An 18,206-nucleotide genomic window follows, 5' to 3' on the forward strand; every position below is an offset into this window, starting at 1 on the left:
ATTGTTAATATAGGATTGTATCAATGCAGTGGTGAGTGTTGATCTGGGGCAATAGATCATGATGTGAAATCAACTCGAGTGGAAATAAGGAATAGCAAGAGAAAGAAGCTGTGGGTGGGTATTGTTCCTAGTTCCTAAAGAGTCTCCTCACTGTGGGATAAAGTAAAAAATCTGCAAATAATGGTGACTTGTAAGAACAGCACTTCAATTGTCATGAGTGATTCGAATCTACATGGTTAGATTCCACGTTATGTTTTCCACATAACAAAGGTTATGTGGAAGACAGATTTGTAGAGTACATCAGGGACTGTTTATAGAGCAATATGTTGCACAAACTATCTAGGACCAGGCCATTTTAGATGCAGAATGTGTAATGAGGTAAGATTATTGAGAGATTTTCTAATTAAAGTCCATCTAGGGGCTAGCAGTCATGTTGGAATTCAAATACAGTTTCAGGGAGACCAACAAAGGCCTCAACACAGATTCCTCAGCTAAAATAAGGACAATTACAGAGGTGTGAAGATACAATTGTCTAAAACAGGTTGGGAAAAATAGGCTAATGAGAAAGGCGATGAGCGGTGGCAGCCATTTAAGCAGATGCTTCATAACACTCAGGAAAATGTATTCCAGTCAAAAAGGAGTCATCGATGAGAATAATGAACTAACCGCGATTAACAAAGATGGTCAAGAAGAGTATCCAATCAAAACCAAAGGCATACAAAGCATTATTGAAATGTTAAGAGAGAGAAAACTGATCATGAAAAAGAAGGCAAGAAATATAAAAGCAAACAGCGGAGCTTCTACAGTATGTAAAAAGAGAGAGAGTAGCTGATCTAATTGTGGGACTCTGAGAATTTAGCTTTGGAATTGAAACAAGGAACAAGGAAATTTCAGATAATTTAAATAAATATTTTGCATCAGTCTTCATGTTGGAGGACAGTATAAACATCCCAAAGTTATCAGATAAGCAAGGTGCTAATGGGAAGATAGATATAGACTCTATCCCAATGGACAAAACATTTGACAAACTAATGGGACTAAAGGGAGAAAAATAAATTACTCTGGTCTGATGGTCTACATCCAAGGATTTAAAAGAAAATGGCTGCAGAGATAGGACTGGCATTAGTTGAAATATTGCAGAATTCATTGGATTTCGGGAAGACTCCAACAGATTGGAAAACCGCTAATGTAATGGCCCTGTTCAGGAAGGGTGGGAGACAGAAATCAGGAAACTGTCTTTGGGAAAATGCTAGGGTACATTGTTAAGGAAGAAAATAGCAGAATACTTAGAAAAGCTTAACATAATCAAACAGAGCTAACATGGTTTTATGGAAGTTCAACAAATTTGCTACAGTTAAGAGTCATAGTCATGTAGCATAGAAACCCATCATGTCTAAGCCGATCAACAAACACCAAACTGCCCATTTACCTGCACTAGGTCCATAGCCTACTATGCCCTAGCATGGCAAGTTCTCATCCAGATGCTGCTGAAATGTTGAGAAAGTACCTGTTTCCAGTAGCCTTTGAAGGCAGTGTGTTCCAGATTTCCACCGTCCCCCAGGTGAAAATATTTTTCCTCTTATATCCTCTAAGCCACTTACTCCGCACTTTAAACTCATGGCTTCCGGTCTTAGCCATGTCACATGATCTATCCTGTCTGTGCCTCTCATATTTGCATACTTCAATCAGATCCCCCACCAGTCCCCTCTACTCCAGGGAAGATGGTGGCTCAGTGGTTCGATTGTGGTCTCACAGCACCAGGGACCCATGTTCGATTCCAGCCTCGGGCAACTGTCTGTGAGGAGTTTGCACGTTCACCCCGTGTCTGCGTGGATTTCCTCCGGGTGCTCTGGTTTTCTCCCATAGTCCAAAGATGTGCAGATTAGGTGAATTGGCCATGCTAAATTGCCCACAGCATTCAGGGTCTGTAGGTTAAGTGCATTAATCAGAGGTAAATGTAGGGGAATGGGTCAAGGTGGGTTACTCTTCAGAGGCTCGGTGTGGACCTGTTGGGCTGAATGGCCCGTTTCCACACTGTAGGGATTCTTGTATCTATGTAATATCCAGTCTCTCCTCATAACTGAGATCTTCCATCCCTGGTAACAACCAGATGAATCTCCTCTGCACCCTCTCCAGTGCAATCATGCCTTTCCAATAAATAGTGTGGCGACCAGAACTGCACACAGTATTCCACCTATGACCTAACCAATGTTTTATAAAGTTGTAACAAATTTCTTTGCTCCTATATTCTGGCTAATGAAGCCTATATGCCTCCTTCACAACCCTCCCTACCTGGCTTGTGGCAACTAAGGGGCATGCTACGCTATTTCGGAGAGCAGAGAGTCAAGCACGTGGCTGTGTGTCTGGAGTCACATGTAGGCCAGACTGGGTAAGGACGGCAGATTTCCTTCCTGAAAGGATATTAGGGAACCAGATGTTTTTTTTAAAAAAAATGGCATCCGTTTCATGGTCTTCAAAGACTTTTAATCACATATTTTTTCCCCCAATTCAATGTTGTACCATTTTCAGTGGTAGGCTTTGAAGCAGGGTCCCCAGGTATTAGCTGGGTTTCTGAATGAGCAACAATACCACAATGCTGTTGTCTTCCACTAAACCCAATTTGGCGGCTAAAATCTATCATGCTCCTGGAACGATCTGGTAAATCAGCACACTCATATGAACATTCATGACCTTCCAAAAGGTTATTTTGTTTATTATTTTATAGCTATTTTATTAGACTAAGATTGTTACTTATTTTATTCTATTCATTTATTTTTAAATGTAAAGACTGTTCTGCTGTTCTCCTTCTGCTATGCCCAGTCCCACAGTCCCTTGCTGTTTTGCCCCCACTGGAACCTGTGGGTTTCTGCAGAGCCCCCAGTGGCGTTGCTATGCTCTGATCTGCCGCCAGATTCCGCACAGTTAAAGTCATGTTGCAGCGCTGATAACATTTGGACATTCAGCTCCTGCTTGTTTGAGGTCAATCCTCCATACTATTGGAATCCTGACAGCAAACTGATCCAGGGAAAGGAGCTCGTCAGTAATGTGGTGCCCTTATTTTGAATCCCCAGCCCCTCCCCCTTCCTCCTCCCTCCTCCACCCATCCCAACGGCCTGAGTTAAGGAAAAGAAAACATTGCCAGTCTCATGGCTGGCTTCCACCGATTCACCTCAGCTGCCTCTGTCCTGCTCGCCTTTGGTCCCTCTGTTGAGCAGTGTTTTCCGTGGGATCATTATTCACAATCATTGTTACAGTGAGCAAAATGAAGCATTAACTCCACACACACCGCACTCTGCTGTTTTTCACTCTAATATCCTTCTTAATGACAGCCGCGCGGTTAGTCATTTGAGCAATCTTCGTAAATATTTAATGATCACTTATTTCAATTTTCTTTGCAAACGTGTTTCAACACAACAGGGCAGGGTCTTCTCTTCAGTAATGAAGTTTATATCACAAAACATTATTGTTCTGAAGCAGCAAGCAATTAAGTACATTCCAAGGTAACTCAAAGTCAATTAAAATTTCAAAATGGGATTGACAAAAGGCACAGAAGAGTTCTACATTCAGAGACTGATACGAACAATTCCCGTAATCTGTGGCTGGGGATGAGCAGCTGCTGTCTGCTTAATATGTAAAGTCTGAGACCTGGCTTCTGACAGAGACAGGAGGATATTAAGGTGATGGTATCGCATTGCTGACAGGTTCTTTCCCCACTCCCAAATACTTTTACTGTCAGGATTGTTGGGGTTTGACCTCAACCAAGGAGGGCCCTAATTTAAAATCACGTTGCATCACATTGTTCAACTCGAGGGATCAGGAGACCTGCAGTGCTAAATCCTGTGGCAAAATCTGGCAGCAGACCAGAGCAGACTTAGCAAGTTGTTTTCTCATTTCTGGCTCAAAAAAAAGAAAGCTGGAGCTTCTCTCTTCCTGAGCTTTACCCTTTCTTCCTCCTGCCACGACTGTCCAACTCCACCACCCTCCCATCGCACTGATCTTGTTTAAGAGCCTTCTCTCGGTAACACATCACTAGCTACCTCCAGTCTAACTTCAGATTCTTACTAATTATGTGGTGGCCTGCATGCAGTGTCTGTGACCTTGCTGTGTTATGGAGCTGAATTAACCAAATCCAAACTTCGATTGAATAGATCCATTTTGGGGGCTAATTTCTACACTCATTAAAGGTAAGAAAATTCAATGGAAAATAATCTTCTCGGAAATGTCAGCCCTAAATGTCTTCAGGTCAGATACTCTCTGATCAGTTCACAGTAACCTCCTTCAATACAGGGATCCTAGAAAGTGCCCCAAATCCCAACTCAAAACATCCTTTAATTCCCATGTAGACAGCTCACTTTAGCAAAACCATGATAGTTTTTAGGATATTTATTCAAAACTATGAGAAATACATTGGCAATGACTCAACCTGATTGTGCATTAGTTTGGGTCCAACTCAAATTGAGCTTGCACAGGTGAAATAAATGTCATGCAGGTTGTTCTGCTATAATGCGCATTCCGTCAACACTAATTCACTGTAATGCGACTGATGAATTGGGGACGCTGGTTCTAAAGCGTGTACTTCTAAAACGTGTGTTGGCTCCTACACACTGACAGAACCAACACTTTAAGCATTGTTTCTAAAGCGCGATTTTTCTGTAATGTGGGGTTGCACCAGAATGCAACTATTGTGTTGTAGACGAACTAACTACACGGGCTCAGGGTGATCCAGCCCCATTTGTTTTTAAATCACTTTCTCAAGCAATCCTCCTTCACACATTAATCTTTCTCAAGAGTTAACAAAATTTCTTGAACCAACTTTGCAGATATGTCGTTCTCTGTTCACACTGAATTACTTGACTCAGTTAGAAATTGTTCTTGGCGGCAGGAAAACAGGGGGTGCAGTGGGAGTGGGTGTTATTAAACAGTATTACATCTATGCTTCACTTTATATCCCATTCTTTCAACTGCAATAGAGCTAAATGTTTCAGCCATTACCGCTATCATCCAAGCAAGGTTTCTACTCCTCTGCTTCAGTTGAGAGCATCCCCAGCTTATTATTCTAATTTTATATCCTCCAGCAGGCACTTGTCATTATGGATGCTGAATTCTTTTATATAAGAAAAAAAACAGGTCGGACGAAATTCTATCTTTACTAAAGCAGGCAATCTTAAACTGATTAGAGATGAACAAACTGGTACTCCTACACTTTCACAGATGCACGTTGTTCCCCACAAGTTGAGTATGGATGCAGCCATAATCCATACTGTCACACTCCTGAGCAGAGTGCAGCAAGATTAGTGTACAGAGCTGCTTCAGGGGTAGATCATACGAATTGGGGAGGCCATTCAGCCCCTCAACCCTGTTCTGTCTTTCAATGAGATCATGGCTGATCTGCCATTTAAATCCAAATACCTACCTAACTGAACTCTCTGCATTGTCATTTTTAGCTTTCAAAAATCAATCTCAATTTTTTTGATTTAGCATCAATCGCCATTTTCAGAAAATTATTCCAAACTTGTGCCATCATTTATGTGAAGTTGTTTTTTTTCTCTCCAGTTTTACTCTTGAAACCTTTAGGCTGTAACTTTATGATCAGGCCCATTAATATTTTACTCACCAACCGACGGAAATAGTTTTTCACCAACTATCCAATCCATTCCCCCTAATGTCTTGAGAACTTCAAATAAAACACCCAAGAAATATCTAAGCTCCCTGAATATAATCTTAGTTAATGTAATCTCCCCAGATAATTTAGTTACTGAATTTCACATATCACTCTGCTAAACCTACACTCCCTCCCTCCACTTTAATGTATGGTATCCAGAATCACAGATCTTTGCAGGGGTGACCAACCAAGACTTTGTATGGCTGGACCTTGACCTCTTATATTCTAGTCCTCGAGATATTAGGCGTATTGTTTACAGTCTGTACCTGCTCATGACACCTTAAGCAGTCTGTGTACCTGTAACTTCCAAATCTCTATGGGATCTCCTTTTTTTGAGTATTCACAATGCGTAGAGTCATAGAGATGTACATCACGGAAACAGATGCTTCGGTCCAACCCGTCCATGCCGACCAGATATCCTAACCCAATCTAGTCTCACCTCCCAGCACCCGGCCCATATCCCTCCAAACCCTTCCAATTCATATACCCATCCAAATGCCTCTTAAATGTTGCAATTGTACCAGCCTCCACCACTTCCCACGGCATACATGTACCACTCTCTGTGTGAAAAGGTTGCCCCATAGCTCTCTTTTATATCTTTCCCCTCTCACCCTAAACCTATGCCCTCTAGTTCTGGACTCCCCGACCCCAGGGAAAACACTTTGTCTATTTACCCTATCCATGCCCCTCAATTTCATAAACCTCTATAAGGTCAGCCTTCAGCCTCTGACGCTCCAGGGAAAACAGCCCCAGCCTGTTCAGCCTCTCCCTATAGCTCAAAACCTCCAACCCTGGCAACATCCTTGTAAATCTTTTCTGAACCCTTTCAAGTCTCACAACATCTTTCCCATGAGGAGGAGACCAGAATTGCACGCAATATTCCAACAGTGGCCTAACCAATGTCCTGTACAGCCGCAACATGACCTCCCAACTCTTGTACTCAATACTCTGACCAATAAAGGAAAGCATACCAAACGCCTTCAGAAGGTATCGTGCTCTATCTTTTTAGGTCTATCTTTATATCCAAAATCCATTTGCCATAGCTTTGCCCATTCACATTCTCTATCAACATCAACATCAGAAGTGTAAATGGGAAGTTATAATGTTGCCTTTGCTTGTGGCATTGACAAATTTGGATTTGTGACTTTCTGTTCCTGCATCTAAATTACAAGTGAACAGCTGGACCAAAACACAGATCATGTGGGACATTATCACTCACACTTAACCATAACCCCTCCTCTCAGTCTCCTTCTTCTCAGGCAATTTATTTACCCAGGTCATCAATTCCACAAGCTTCAACATTAGATTGCAATCTCTTATGTTGGACTCTATTAAAGTGCCTTCTGGATGTCCTTATAAATAACATCCACAGATATTCTCCTGTCACCGCTTCAAAAAATTCAAATCAGATTCATCTGGCATGACCTATTCTTTACAAATCCGTATGGACTCTCCCTGATCAGCTGAAAAGCTTCAGTCATCCTTTACTTAATTATAGATTCCAGCCATTTTCCAAGAACAGATGTTAAACTAACTAGTCTATAATTCCCTGGTTTCCTTCTCCCACATTTCTTAAATAAACATCCCCTATAGTGGGAATGCTTTAAAACATAATTTGAAGTCTGACTATCAAGCTGAGTGTTGATCAGAGATCAGTCGTTCATTTCAGTTTGCATCAATTCCTGCTTTGGGAGCTGGGTTCAGCATAATTTATAACACTGCTAGCTTTTAACCACAAAGGAACTTTAAATCTCAGTCCATCTTCATTATTATTGATGGTTGACTTTGCACATGTTTGAATGTGTTCTTACATGACAAATGGTTTATCAGTGTTTGGGGTCAAGTGAATATTATCACATCCCATACCAGCTTACAAGCTCAGTTTCTAAAGAGGGTGACAGGGGGTGGGGGGGGGGAAAGACAGCAGAGGGGAGGAGAAAGGAGAAGAGCAATACAGGAGGGCAGATTGAAGGAGTGAGAGGAGAGTGGGAAGGGGAAAACTGGAGGGAGAGAGCAAAGGTAAGTGCGCACTGGGGCAGGGGTGACGTAAAAAGCAGATAAATTGGAGATGGAAGAGAAACTTTTTCCCCGGGTTCAACAGAGTGTTACAAGGGGACATAAATTTAAGGTGAAGGGTGGAAGGTATAGGGGAGATGTCAGGGGTGGGTTCTTTACCCAGAGAGTGGTGGGGGCATGGAATGCGCTGCCCGTGGGAGTGGTAGAGTCAGAATCATTGGCGACCTTTAAGCGGCATTTGGATAGGTACATGGATGGGTGCTTAATCTAGGTTAGAAGTTCGGCACAACATCGTGGGCCGAAGGGCCTGTTCTGTGCTGTATTGTTCTATGTTCTTTGTTCTATGTTCGAAATATAGGCAATGGGAGGAATAAAAAAAGTAGGCTATCAGAAAAGGAAAAAACAGATCCTTTGAGAGGCTGCTCCAGCAATAAATATAAACATGAATGGTCCACACCATCCCATTCACATTGGTGGGTGGAAGAGGAGGTAGGGAGGTAGAGGAGTAGATGTGGCAAAATATATTTTGTGGGGGTAGGGGTGGTAAGGAGCACATCCTGGCAGATGGCCACACAGATACCATTTCCTTTTGAGAGATATACTGAATTGGATTCTATTCTTCTTTCAGGCTCTTACAGAATATAAGAACTTGTGCAAAAACAGAATCTTCTCATCATTCCCCTGGGTCTTTCACCAATTATCTCAAAACTGTGTTCAAGTTAACAACTCTCATGCTAATAGAAACATTTTCTCCTTATCAAAGTTTTGAACGCCTCCATTAAATCTCCCCTTAACCTTTCTTGCAATAAGTCAAATCATCCTAGCCTTTCCAGTTTCCCACCATAACTGAAGTCCTTTGTCCCTGCCCTATTCTGGCAAATCTCTGCAACCTCTCCATGGCCATGAATCTCTGTGTGAGCTGGAGTCAGAGGGTGTAGATTACTACATCACAACAGACAAGAAGAAACTAAAACAGCAAAAGTTGGAAAAACTCAGAATGCCAAGCAACATCTGTGGGGAGAGAAACAGTGTTAATGTTCTAGATCAACCATCTTTCAACAAGACTGGAAAGCACTTAGACATTTAAACAGGTAATTAATTAACGAGGTAAAAACAATGACTGCAGATGCTGGAAACCAGATTCTGGATTAGTGGTGCTGGAAGAGCACAGCAGTTCAGGCAGCATTCAAATTGCTTTGAAATCAACGTTTTGGGCAAAAGCCCTTCGCCCGAAACGTCGATTTCGAAGCTACTTGGATGCTGCCTGAACTGCTGTGCTCTTCCAGCACCACTAATCCAGGTAATTAATTAAGTCCAGAGACAGGGAAGGAAGAGTCCGTGGGGGTTGGTGGTGTAAAAGACTCAGGGAAAATGTCTGAACAAAGTGGAAGCCAAGACAAATTGAATGATAAAATGGGTGATGGCAATGCAAGTGGGCTGGTAAAGGTAAAAGTAAGTAAAGAAAGGGGAAACACAAATACAATTCAATTAAATGTTGGATTTTCTGTATTTACATTGTAGAAAATAAATTATAATGGCATTCATAATAGAAATTGCCCATGTTCTGTACTTTGCCATCTAGCAGGAGGTCGTAATTATACTGCTACAAGTTGGACCATCAGATTCTCCTGTCTATGGACCAAACAAATTTAATAAAGAAGAAAAGAATAACAAGAAGTACATATTGTTGAGAGATTTTTGTCGGATAATGGATCCTGTAAGAAACTTAAGCCCTTCTTGAACATTCAATGCAGTTCGTGCAAATATGTCACACCACTGGAATACCACACCATTTGTTTGATGGGCATCTATTGCCTAGTGGCCTCCTCTGAGTGGCAAGATGTTGTTGCACAGCTTTATGATAACAGCGTGTATAATTTACGAAATAATAATGTTTAAAAATGGTGGGCATTGCAATTTTTTCCAGTGTAAAAAGAAAAAAAGAATCAGCACTGTGCCACAGTCACACTTGTGTGAATATGTACTTTGGTAATGAAGTGTTTACTCACCAGCAACTTGTAGTTACACTCAAAAGAGTCTCAAAGACAACCAATGATAAACACGCAGTCAAAACCTAAACACACAAAAATACATACATTTACATATTTACAGTTTTCTCCTCTTCCATCCATCTCTTTTTCTATCTGACCTGAAAAAGTGATCTGTGCAGAATGAAGATTCAAACTGGCCAAATATAACTGGTGAACTATAATAAAGGGGACTTTCAATTCTTGGAACACCCCGACCTACATCTATTCCCATCCAATGGCCCAGACAAGAACTAACAAATTTCACAATGACTGCCTAGAGCCTGTAAATCACAGAGATATGACGTTACTTCAGTTTCCAAGCAACATAGATCACTTGAATTGATAGAAACTAATGCACTAAGTTATTTCATTAGCCTTAATATTTATTAAGTTTGGAAAACTAGGATGGTAGATATAAGGAATATTAACATTCCTCATCAAAATATTTATTATCCATACCGCACTCCCTGAGGTTACCATGAAGAACTCTTCTTTTCAAACCTCCCCCCTCTCCCCCATTTTGCCTGAAACGTGGTGACCCTCAGGTTAAACCACCACCAGTTATCTCTGACTCTGATGAGAAGCAGCCCTATGGGGCCTGTAGGATTATGGCAATTTTACTTTAATTTAATATACCAGGAGCAAATGGAGCAATCAAAAATATGGAAAATAGAACAAATGTAGAAGGCACAAGTGAATAATCCATTTGGATATAAAATCTCTTTCCTATGGGACAAATAACAAATTAGATTACTAGGCCATCTGACTATAGAATAAACAAAAATCAGCTAATATACAGTCAAGAACTTTCAGTACTCTTATTTACATTATTTCGCTTGTAAAGCTTTATTCACAACACAAAACAACAAAATGACAGACTTAAATTTGTATTCTGAGCAAATTGCAATAACCACTTCTCTGCACCCAGAATGTGGAAATTGAATAAAGCAAGCAGCTCCTGGATCAATCCCTCTCTTCGTATCTCTTCACAGATGATTTTAGGAAGCATGTACTCATTGGTTGCAGGTTGCTTAGTCAGGGCTATCAGTGAGTGATGGACTTTTCCACAGAATGTCCAAGTGAAGGCTGTAGTTGCTCTTGTGAACAATTGGATCTGTCCTTCCTTAATGTGCTGGCTCTTTGCTCAGTCTCTGTAGCATTCTTAATGTAGCATCTCAAGGCATCATGATCCCTGATCTGAGCTGTTCACTGGCGATGGTCGATGTGGTACACAGCGAGGGACTCCTTGACACGCTTGCATGGTGCTCTTCTGTTTAGAGTGGTCAGTTCACTGTATGGCACGATCTTGGACAACTGACTGTCATTCATCTATTCAACATGAGCCACCCAATACAATTAACTTTGCAGGAGGATGGCCTTGGTGTCAGTGACATTAGCTGTTTCCAAGACTTCAAATTGATTGTGATGTGGTCTTGCCAGTAGATACTGCAGAGGTAACACTGATAGAAGTGCACTTGAAAGCAACACAATGACAATGTAGGACCCGAGACTTGGCACAAGCTGGATGGAGAAGAGATGAGGACAACAGCTTTGTAGATTTTGAGTCTGGTCTATGTTCTCAGGCTGTGGTTGCTCCCTATTTGTTTCTAGTGTCTGCAGAATACGCTATTTCCTTTAGAAAACCTATTATCCACTTCATCTTGTTTGATGCCATCGTTGAAAAAGATGTTGTTCTGTGTGGTATTGAGGACAATGCTGAATGGCTTATATTCTTTGTGGACTACAGCCTGATGCAGGTCTTCAGTTTTCTTCAAGCTAATTTTTAATCTGAAGAGTTTGCACCTCAGAAATGTGTTGTTATACATTGCAGGTCTGGCAAGTGTGGGTCAACAGCACGCAGTCCTCAGTGAAAATAAGTTCATCGGTAGGTTTTTCCTGTGTTTTTGGTGTTGTCATTGCCTCAACATAAAAGTGGCATCATAGCTCCAAAAATGCTGGTGCTGAGTTTGACACTGAAAGTTTCCAAGTACTGCATTAGTGAGACAAAATTACTACTTTCCTCCTGCTACAATTAGATTTATTACGAATTAGCATCCTCAACTTTCTTCACAGGGAGTCGTAAGTCATCGAGAAATAACTCTGCTAACAAAATAATATTCTTCACAGACATTTTAGACCAGATAGACAAATGGGAACAATGCCACTTGCAGTTGTGGGACTATCTACACCAAAGTCATACGGCAGCACGATCACGTGATAGGTTCTTCCACATCTATAATAGTTTCTATTCTGAGAAGATCACTAATGACCTTGTACTGTGTTGATGTTCTTCCAGGGCACTGGAGATGCCAAACAGCATGTGCAACCAACCATCTGGGTTTGAACACTGGTCTCAACTGACATTTGAATTCAGCTGGACTTCCAAGGGCTGAATTTTCCCTACAGGCTTCTAGAATTCACTTGTTTAGAGACAAAAATAAACTGCAGATACTAGAATCCAAAGTAGACAGACAGGAGGCTGGAAGAACAGAGCAAGCCAGGCAGCACCAGTTGGTGAAGTCAACGTTTCGGGTGTAAACTTTCTTCAGGACTGGTGGTGGGATCCCCCCCACCCTCCTCCCTGCCACCTACCGGATTAATTCCTCCCACTGACCAACCCGGTCATACCCTCTACCTGTCTTTACCTCTTCCCCACTTCCCCACCCTGCTCCTGCCACTCCCATTATCTGCAGCACCCCCTACACCTACCCGCAGTCCTGAAGAAGGGATATACCTGAAACGTTGACTTCTGAAACCCGCTGTCAGGCTCAAACGTGGGTCAGAGGGCCAAACTGTGGAACACAACCATTGTCCATTAATTTTCTGTCTAGGGACAAAGGACAAACTCTTTATCCAATTAAGGACAACAAGCTCTCAAAGCTGGAGGCCATTCAGCCTGAAAGGGGTAGCAAACTCCAATGGAAGAAAAGTGAGGGGCAGGACAGCTCAAAACAGAGGCACCCTCTTACTCCCCAATATTTAAATTGCAGCTAGGGCACATTAGGGGAAGTAGGGGTGGGTTCATCGGTGAATCCATCAATGGGACATCCCCACAGCTGCCCCCTGCCTCCAGACAGGCTGGACCTTGATATCGATCCAGATCCCAAGGCAAGGAGACTGTATCAAAACAATGAAACCAGCTTCTGTGGTAGCCTGGAATCTCACTGGCAGATCCCAATTGGCCTCTTTTAATTGGTATTAAGGAGCTTTTAAATTACTTTAACAACCACCAACACATGCAGGCAAATAACTTGGCCACTCACAAAATGCTAACAAATGGGTAATTCGGGTCTGAAGTGTGCAAACTGGCTTCCTGTTTCCACTTAGCAAAAAGCTGACAAGTTCCCCTCCCTGCCACTGGGTGATGCAATCAGTGGCAGGAACACACTGAGGAGCCATACCTAGAACAGGAAAATTCCACCTGCTAATTCCAAAGCATCAAAGCAGCGAGAAGCTTTAATGGGACAGTTGGATCTTAAAACAAAAACAGAAATTGCTGGAAAGGCTCAGCAGGTCGGGCAGCATCTGTGGAGAGAAATCAGGGTTAACGTTTCAGATTCAGTGACCCTTCCTCAGAATGGATTTGATCTGCTCAATGGCCATTTCTTATCATTGATTTTGCGTATGCAGAGTTATATTTAATGCTATGAATAATATACAAATTTCTCTCATGAGTCTTCACAATTATTGGTTAACAGATGCCGCAAACAAATCATTTAAATAATTATAAGGATAAAATCAAGATTAGTTTAATGATACTATGACTGCCTTTGTGGTTTGGTGCAGAGATGTCCATAACAGTGTGAGCACTCATCAGTTTGTTATTATGGAATGTGGGCTTTCAGTGTTTACTCTCTGAAGTCTCATTTCATTATTGTGGTGTTTGCGTTCAAAATACATATTCTTTGAAATTCTCTTCAATTGGATTTTCAAAGAAAGTGTATTTCTGGCATTTAGACAATGATATAATCTGTACAAAATGTATTGGAACAAAACATCTTACAAATGAGGCACATAGCAAATAAAAAGATTGATTATTACTAATGACTGTAAAAGGTAACTAACAAAGCATGGTTATACAAGAAAACTATGGTAATAAAAGGTGCTGGTAGCATATTAAATAGACTTGGTAGAACAAAATAGGCCACAAGTCTTCCCAAGGGACTCATGCCAAGGCTTCAGCTTTTCACATGGACATCACTGAAGGGATAGAGTATCATACATCAAAGTTAGTAGATGGTACTAAAAGGAGAGGCACAATAACCAGTGCAGATGGAGCAGAACTTTAAAAAACAACCAACAGATTCAGTAGTTAGTAAATGGAGCTCAGTGTGAGGAAATGTGCAGCCATCTACATTGATTTCAGATGTCAGTGTACACAAATCACTAAAACTAGTGGCTAGCTACAAAGCAAATATCAAAAAAGACTAATAGAATATTTGCATTTATCTCAATAGGCCTGAAATACAGGGGAGAGGAAGTGATGTTTCAGTTTGACAGAAAGTCTGAGCTCAGCTGGGAGTATTGCCTTTAGTCCTGGGTCTTGCATCTCAGAACAGGTACAATGGCCTTGGAGAAAGTGCAGTGCAGATTCAACAGAATGAGTGACCAGGTTATAATGACTGCAAGGCTTCAAATAGGAGTGCAGGTTCCATAAACTTGACATTTATTGCTTTGAGCATTATACATCAGGAATGGTGCCTATAAAGAAAATGATTCATTCAGGTAGAAAGTATGAAAGTATTTCCTCTTCCATGAGGAGACAGAAACTTCTAACTAGAGCTTGGCCATTCAGTGCTTTGTCAGGTAAGGGTTTCAACTGGTGAGGTGGATAAATGACAATATTTCAACTATTCTGACTGAATGATGGAACAGGCAAGGGGCCAAATGGCTGATTTGAGTATCTACACATTAGAATTGAAACTATCTCCAAAATGCTAATCAACATTGCACTATCCCCTTAACGGATTCTTTGCTGCTTTAATGACCAGTTGATCTGCAATTAATCTTCCAATTTGCAATTCTGAAATCTAATATGCAATATCATTATCCACTAAACGCCAAATTTTGTAATAATTATCTCTAACAGAAGAGAATCTAACCAGTTCTCCTTGTATACTGAGTGATCCCACAACAGTCCTACCACACTGAGTCATGTATGTCAGGAGTGGAGGACGTGGAGCCATACACATCCCTATTTCCAGAGAGATTAGGGAGACCTACAAGGCAGTGCAAGAGATGAGGTTGAAGCATTTGCAAACTTCTTTAAATCAGCAGCACTGGTCTCCTTCAGCCTCACTCTGAACTCCCTAATTTCAAAGATGCTTCACCCCAAATTCAATTCACTCAAAAATTATTAAAAACTGCAAAGACACCAGATACAATAACTTTCCAGCTTTCAAGAACTCGCAATAGCATAATTAGCTCACTGATGCTTTGTTCAGATCCCATCAGGGCCATAAACTCCTGGCTCGATTCTAGTCTTGGTCCAAAAATGCACAAAAGACACTTTTTAGGATGACTGCATTTGACAGTGTGTGGTAAGAAAGAGTGCCAAGACCATTGTCTTTGCTCGTGAACATTTTCACCAATACCCACTTGAAAGGGACAAAGTGACAGGCGAGTCCAACACAAACTGCTTCAAAGTGTCTTCCTCCACTTTTACTAGGCATCTGCAAAGAATGTTACTTCAGTTATGGAGATGTCATCTGAATGTGACACATAAGAAAGGGGAGCAGATGAATATTACGGACTTGCTGTCGCGAGCAGCACTCCCAATGAAGGAAGTAGGCGGCACTCCAACAGACTGTGAAACCTTCCAGGTTCAACACGAAGCAGCATTTCTTCATGCCCTGGAAATTATGTAGCCAGCAGAGATACTGAATATAACTGATACACATCACCTCGCTCAAACTACATGAGCTCTTGAGCTTCTGCAAATTGTAATAAATGAATGGCCAGACAGTATCGAGGACTTATCTGTTACTGTGATTAAATTGGGTAAATAGATATAGATTGACAGCCTGGGATGGTCCACTGTAAAATGCCAGGTGGAGAGGCACTGATGACATACAACATCATCAACAGACAATAGATGAAGTTGAGAGTAGATCTCTCAACCTTCGCAGGAACTGAATATCTTGTCATAGCAGATGACTATTCTGACCATTGGGAGATGGATGAGTTGATTTTGATAATTTCAGCAGCTGTTGTTGAATACCTAAAAGGATAGTTCAGCTGTTGTGGCATTCCTGACATCGTTACGAGTGGTAATGACCCTCAGTTCATGAGTGAAAGATTCAGTCGCTTCATGAAAGATTGGGAAATTCAACACTGACCCCAGTCAAACAGAATGGCCAAGGCAGCAGCAGAAATAAAGCAAATCCCACACAGATGTACACATGACAATCCTCGAACTAAGAAACACACCTACTGAAGGCATGGAAAGTAGTTGCATACAAAGACAAATGTGATGCTGCACAGGAACAGTAACCAACTACAAGAACAGCAGCGGAAGCCAGAAATAGGAACAGTTGAGTGAACTGATCTAGGTAAAATGGCAGAAAGCAAAGCTTCATTTTGACAACTGCAACATCATTGAACACAAGAACCAAAAGAACGGTGGATGCTGGAAATCAGAAACAAAAACAGAAATTACTGGAGAAACACAGCAGGTCTGGCAGCATCTGTGGAGAGAAAACAGAGTTAACATTTTTCAGAACATTCTTCTCCAGAAGCTGCCAGACCGGCTGAGTTTCTCTCGCAATATCTGCTCTTGTTGCAAACTATTATCGGAGAGTGTATCGAAAACCAATCAAGGTACAAACATTCACCAATCTCAACAATACGTAACCCAGCCTGGAACCTGTGTGGAGTAGCGGTTACTTTAATCCTCTGTAGTGGAAGTGAATGTCCAGATACAGGGTCGTAACCACAGCTATGTCTGCAACTGGTGGGCAGAGAGCTGATCAAGACAAAATGCTACCTACACAGAACATATATCATGATTTGGAGATGCCAGTGTTGGACTGGGGTGGACAAAGTTAAAAATCACACAACACCAGGTTATAGTCCAACAGGTTTAATTGGAAGCACACTAGCATTCGGAGCGACGCTCCTGATTACCTGATGAAGGAGCGTCGCTCCGAATGCTAGTGTGCTTCCAATTAAACCTGTTGGACTACACTAGCATTTGGAGCGACGCTCCTGATCACCTGATGAAGGAGCGTTGCTCCGAAAGCTAGTGTGCTTCCAATTAAACCTGTTAGAACACATATATCAACCACCAGATCCAGAGCTTCACATCTACCTAACAACAGAAACCGAATGATAACAGCCACCACAGCAACAATAAATGATAGAGAAACAATGCTTCCTGGTGAAACAAAATTACCCAAATAGCCAATGATAACACACACACACACACACACACACACACACACTGAAGAAACCAGCACAATGCCTACCCAGGGAATAAGTGTGGCAATCCTTCAATAATCTTTGGCTTTTACAACAGTGATTTTCCCATTTCAGTCTTCAAATCAAAAATACAGAAAAACAAAAAAAAGTTTCGACTTTATTGCAGAGATCATCTTGAATCCACTAGAAAAATTCTCATAACATGTTATATTTAAGATATTTAAAACTAAGAATGGAGAGTATCACTTTAGCATTTGTTATAATAGTGTTTGACTCTTAAAGTTAATAGCATGGTATTAAATTCAGTGAACCATTTTCTCCACATTATTACGCTTTATAATCAGCTGTGGCACATCTCTTACAGCATCATGTGACAAACAACCTTGAACAGATGAAATCACTGATTTCCACACAACTCTTCTGGAGAGAAGCGGCCTTGTGTCTAAAACAAAAATCAAAATTGTATTTTTTTAAATTACAGAACTGCCAAGTACAATAATTTCCTGTTTTTAGTTCATTTATCCAGAGTTATGGGCAGTCAAGATGGTTTAGAAGTCTGCAGTTTAATTTCAGGCTTCAGATGGCGTCAGGAACTCCGGAGATCAAACTGCAGCATTTAACTCATTCCCTCTTGTCCACGTGGTGTTTGTGGGAAGTGCCGTGGTCTCAATCATAAAGACAGTGGTGAAGTGGTAGTCAAGTTCCATGGGCTAGACATAGCGTGCAACTTCATTGTCATTACTGCAAAATTCAGGTCCTGATTTAACTGCAAGTTACAGGAAGTGAAAGTAGCCCAAGTTGCTCAGTCAGGAAGGAAAATCATCCAAGATTCAAAATTCATTTGCCATGACAAAATATGAATTCAAAAGAATCTAAATAGCACATTTTGTAAATTTCCACAAACTCTCTACCTGATGGAGAAAACAAATAAAGAAAAAAATAATGACATGTGAACTCTTTTGAAAAAAAAATGATATTCTCAAAATACAAAAGTGCAATTTGTGATGACCGTTGAAGTTTGCCTTTTTCTCCCAAATTGTGTTTGGTCATGATTTAATGGCGCACTTGCCAGTTTTTGA

General features: G+C 41.2%; 1 protein-coding gene across 10 annotated transcripts in view; it reads right to left on the reverse strand.

The window, feature by feature from the left end:
• The window catches only part of LOC140477023 (UDP-N-acetylglucosamine transporter TMEM241 homolog), a 225,545-nt gene that overhangs the window by 111,872 nt on the left and 95,467 nt on the right, over positions 1-18,206 (reverse strand). For 5 of the 10 annotated variants that reach the window (XR_011960639.1, XM_072570133.1, XM_072570140.1 and 2 more), the window contains exon 14: positions 9,688-9,752. The exons of 4 other annotated variants lie outside the window; for them this stretch is intronic. Coding sequence is in view for 5 of the 6 variants with exons in the window: in XM_072570133.1 (XP_072426234.1) it covers positions 9,688-9,752 (65 nt within the window). In the remaining variant the exon portion in view is untranslated. Of the gene's footprint in view, positions 1-9,687; positions 9,753-11,549; positions 11,682-18,206 lie in introns of those variants that run through there. One more of the 10 variants, XM_072570141.1, reaches the window with a different exon arrangement.

Source organism: Chiloscyllium punctatum, chromosome 5 (genome assembly GCF_047496795.1).
Source record: "Chiloscyllium punctatum isolate Juve2018m chromosome 5, sChiPun1.3, whole genome shotgun sequence".
In the NCBI taxonomy this organism is placed as follows: Eukaryota; Metazoa; Chordata; class Chondrichthyes; order Orectolobiformes; family Hemiscylliidae; genus Chiloscyllium; species Chiloscyllium punctatum.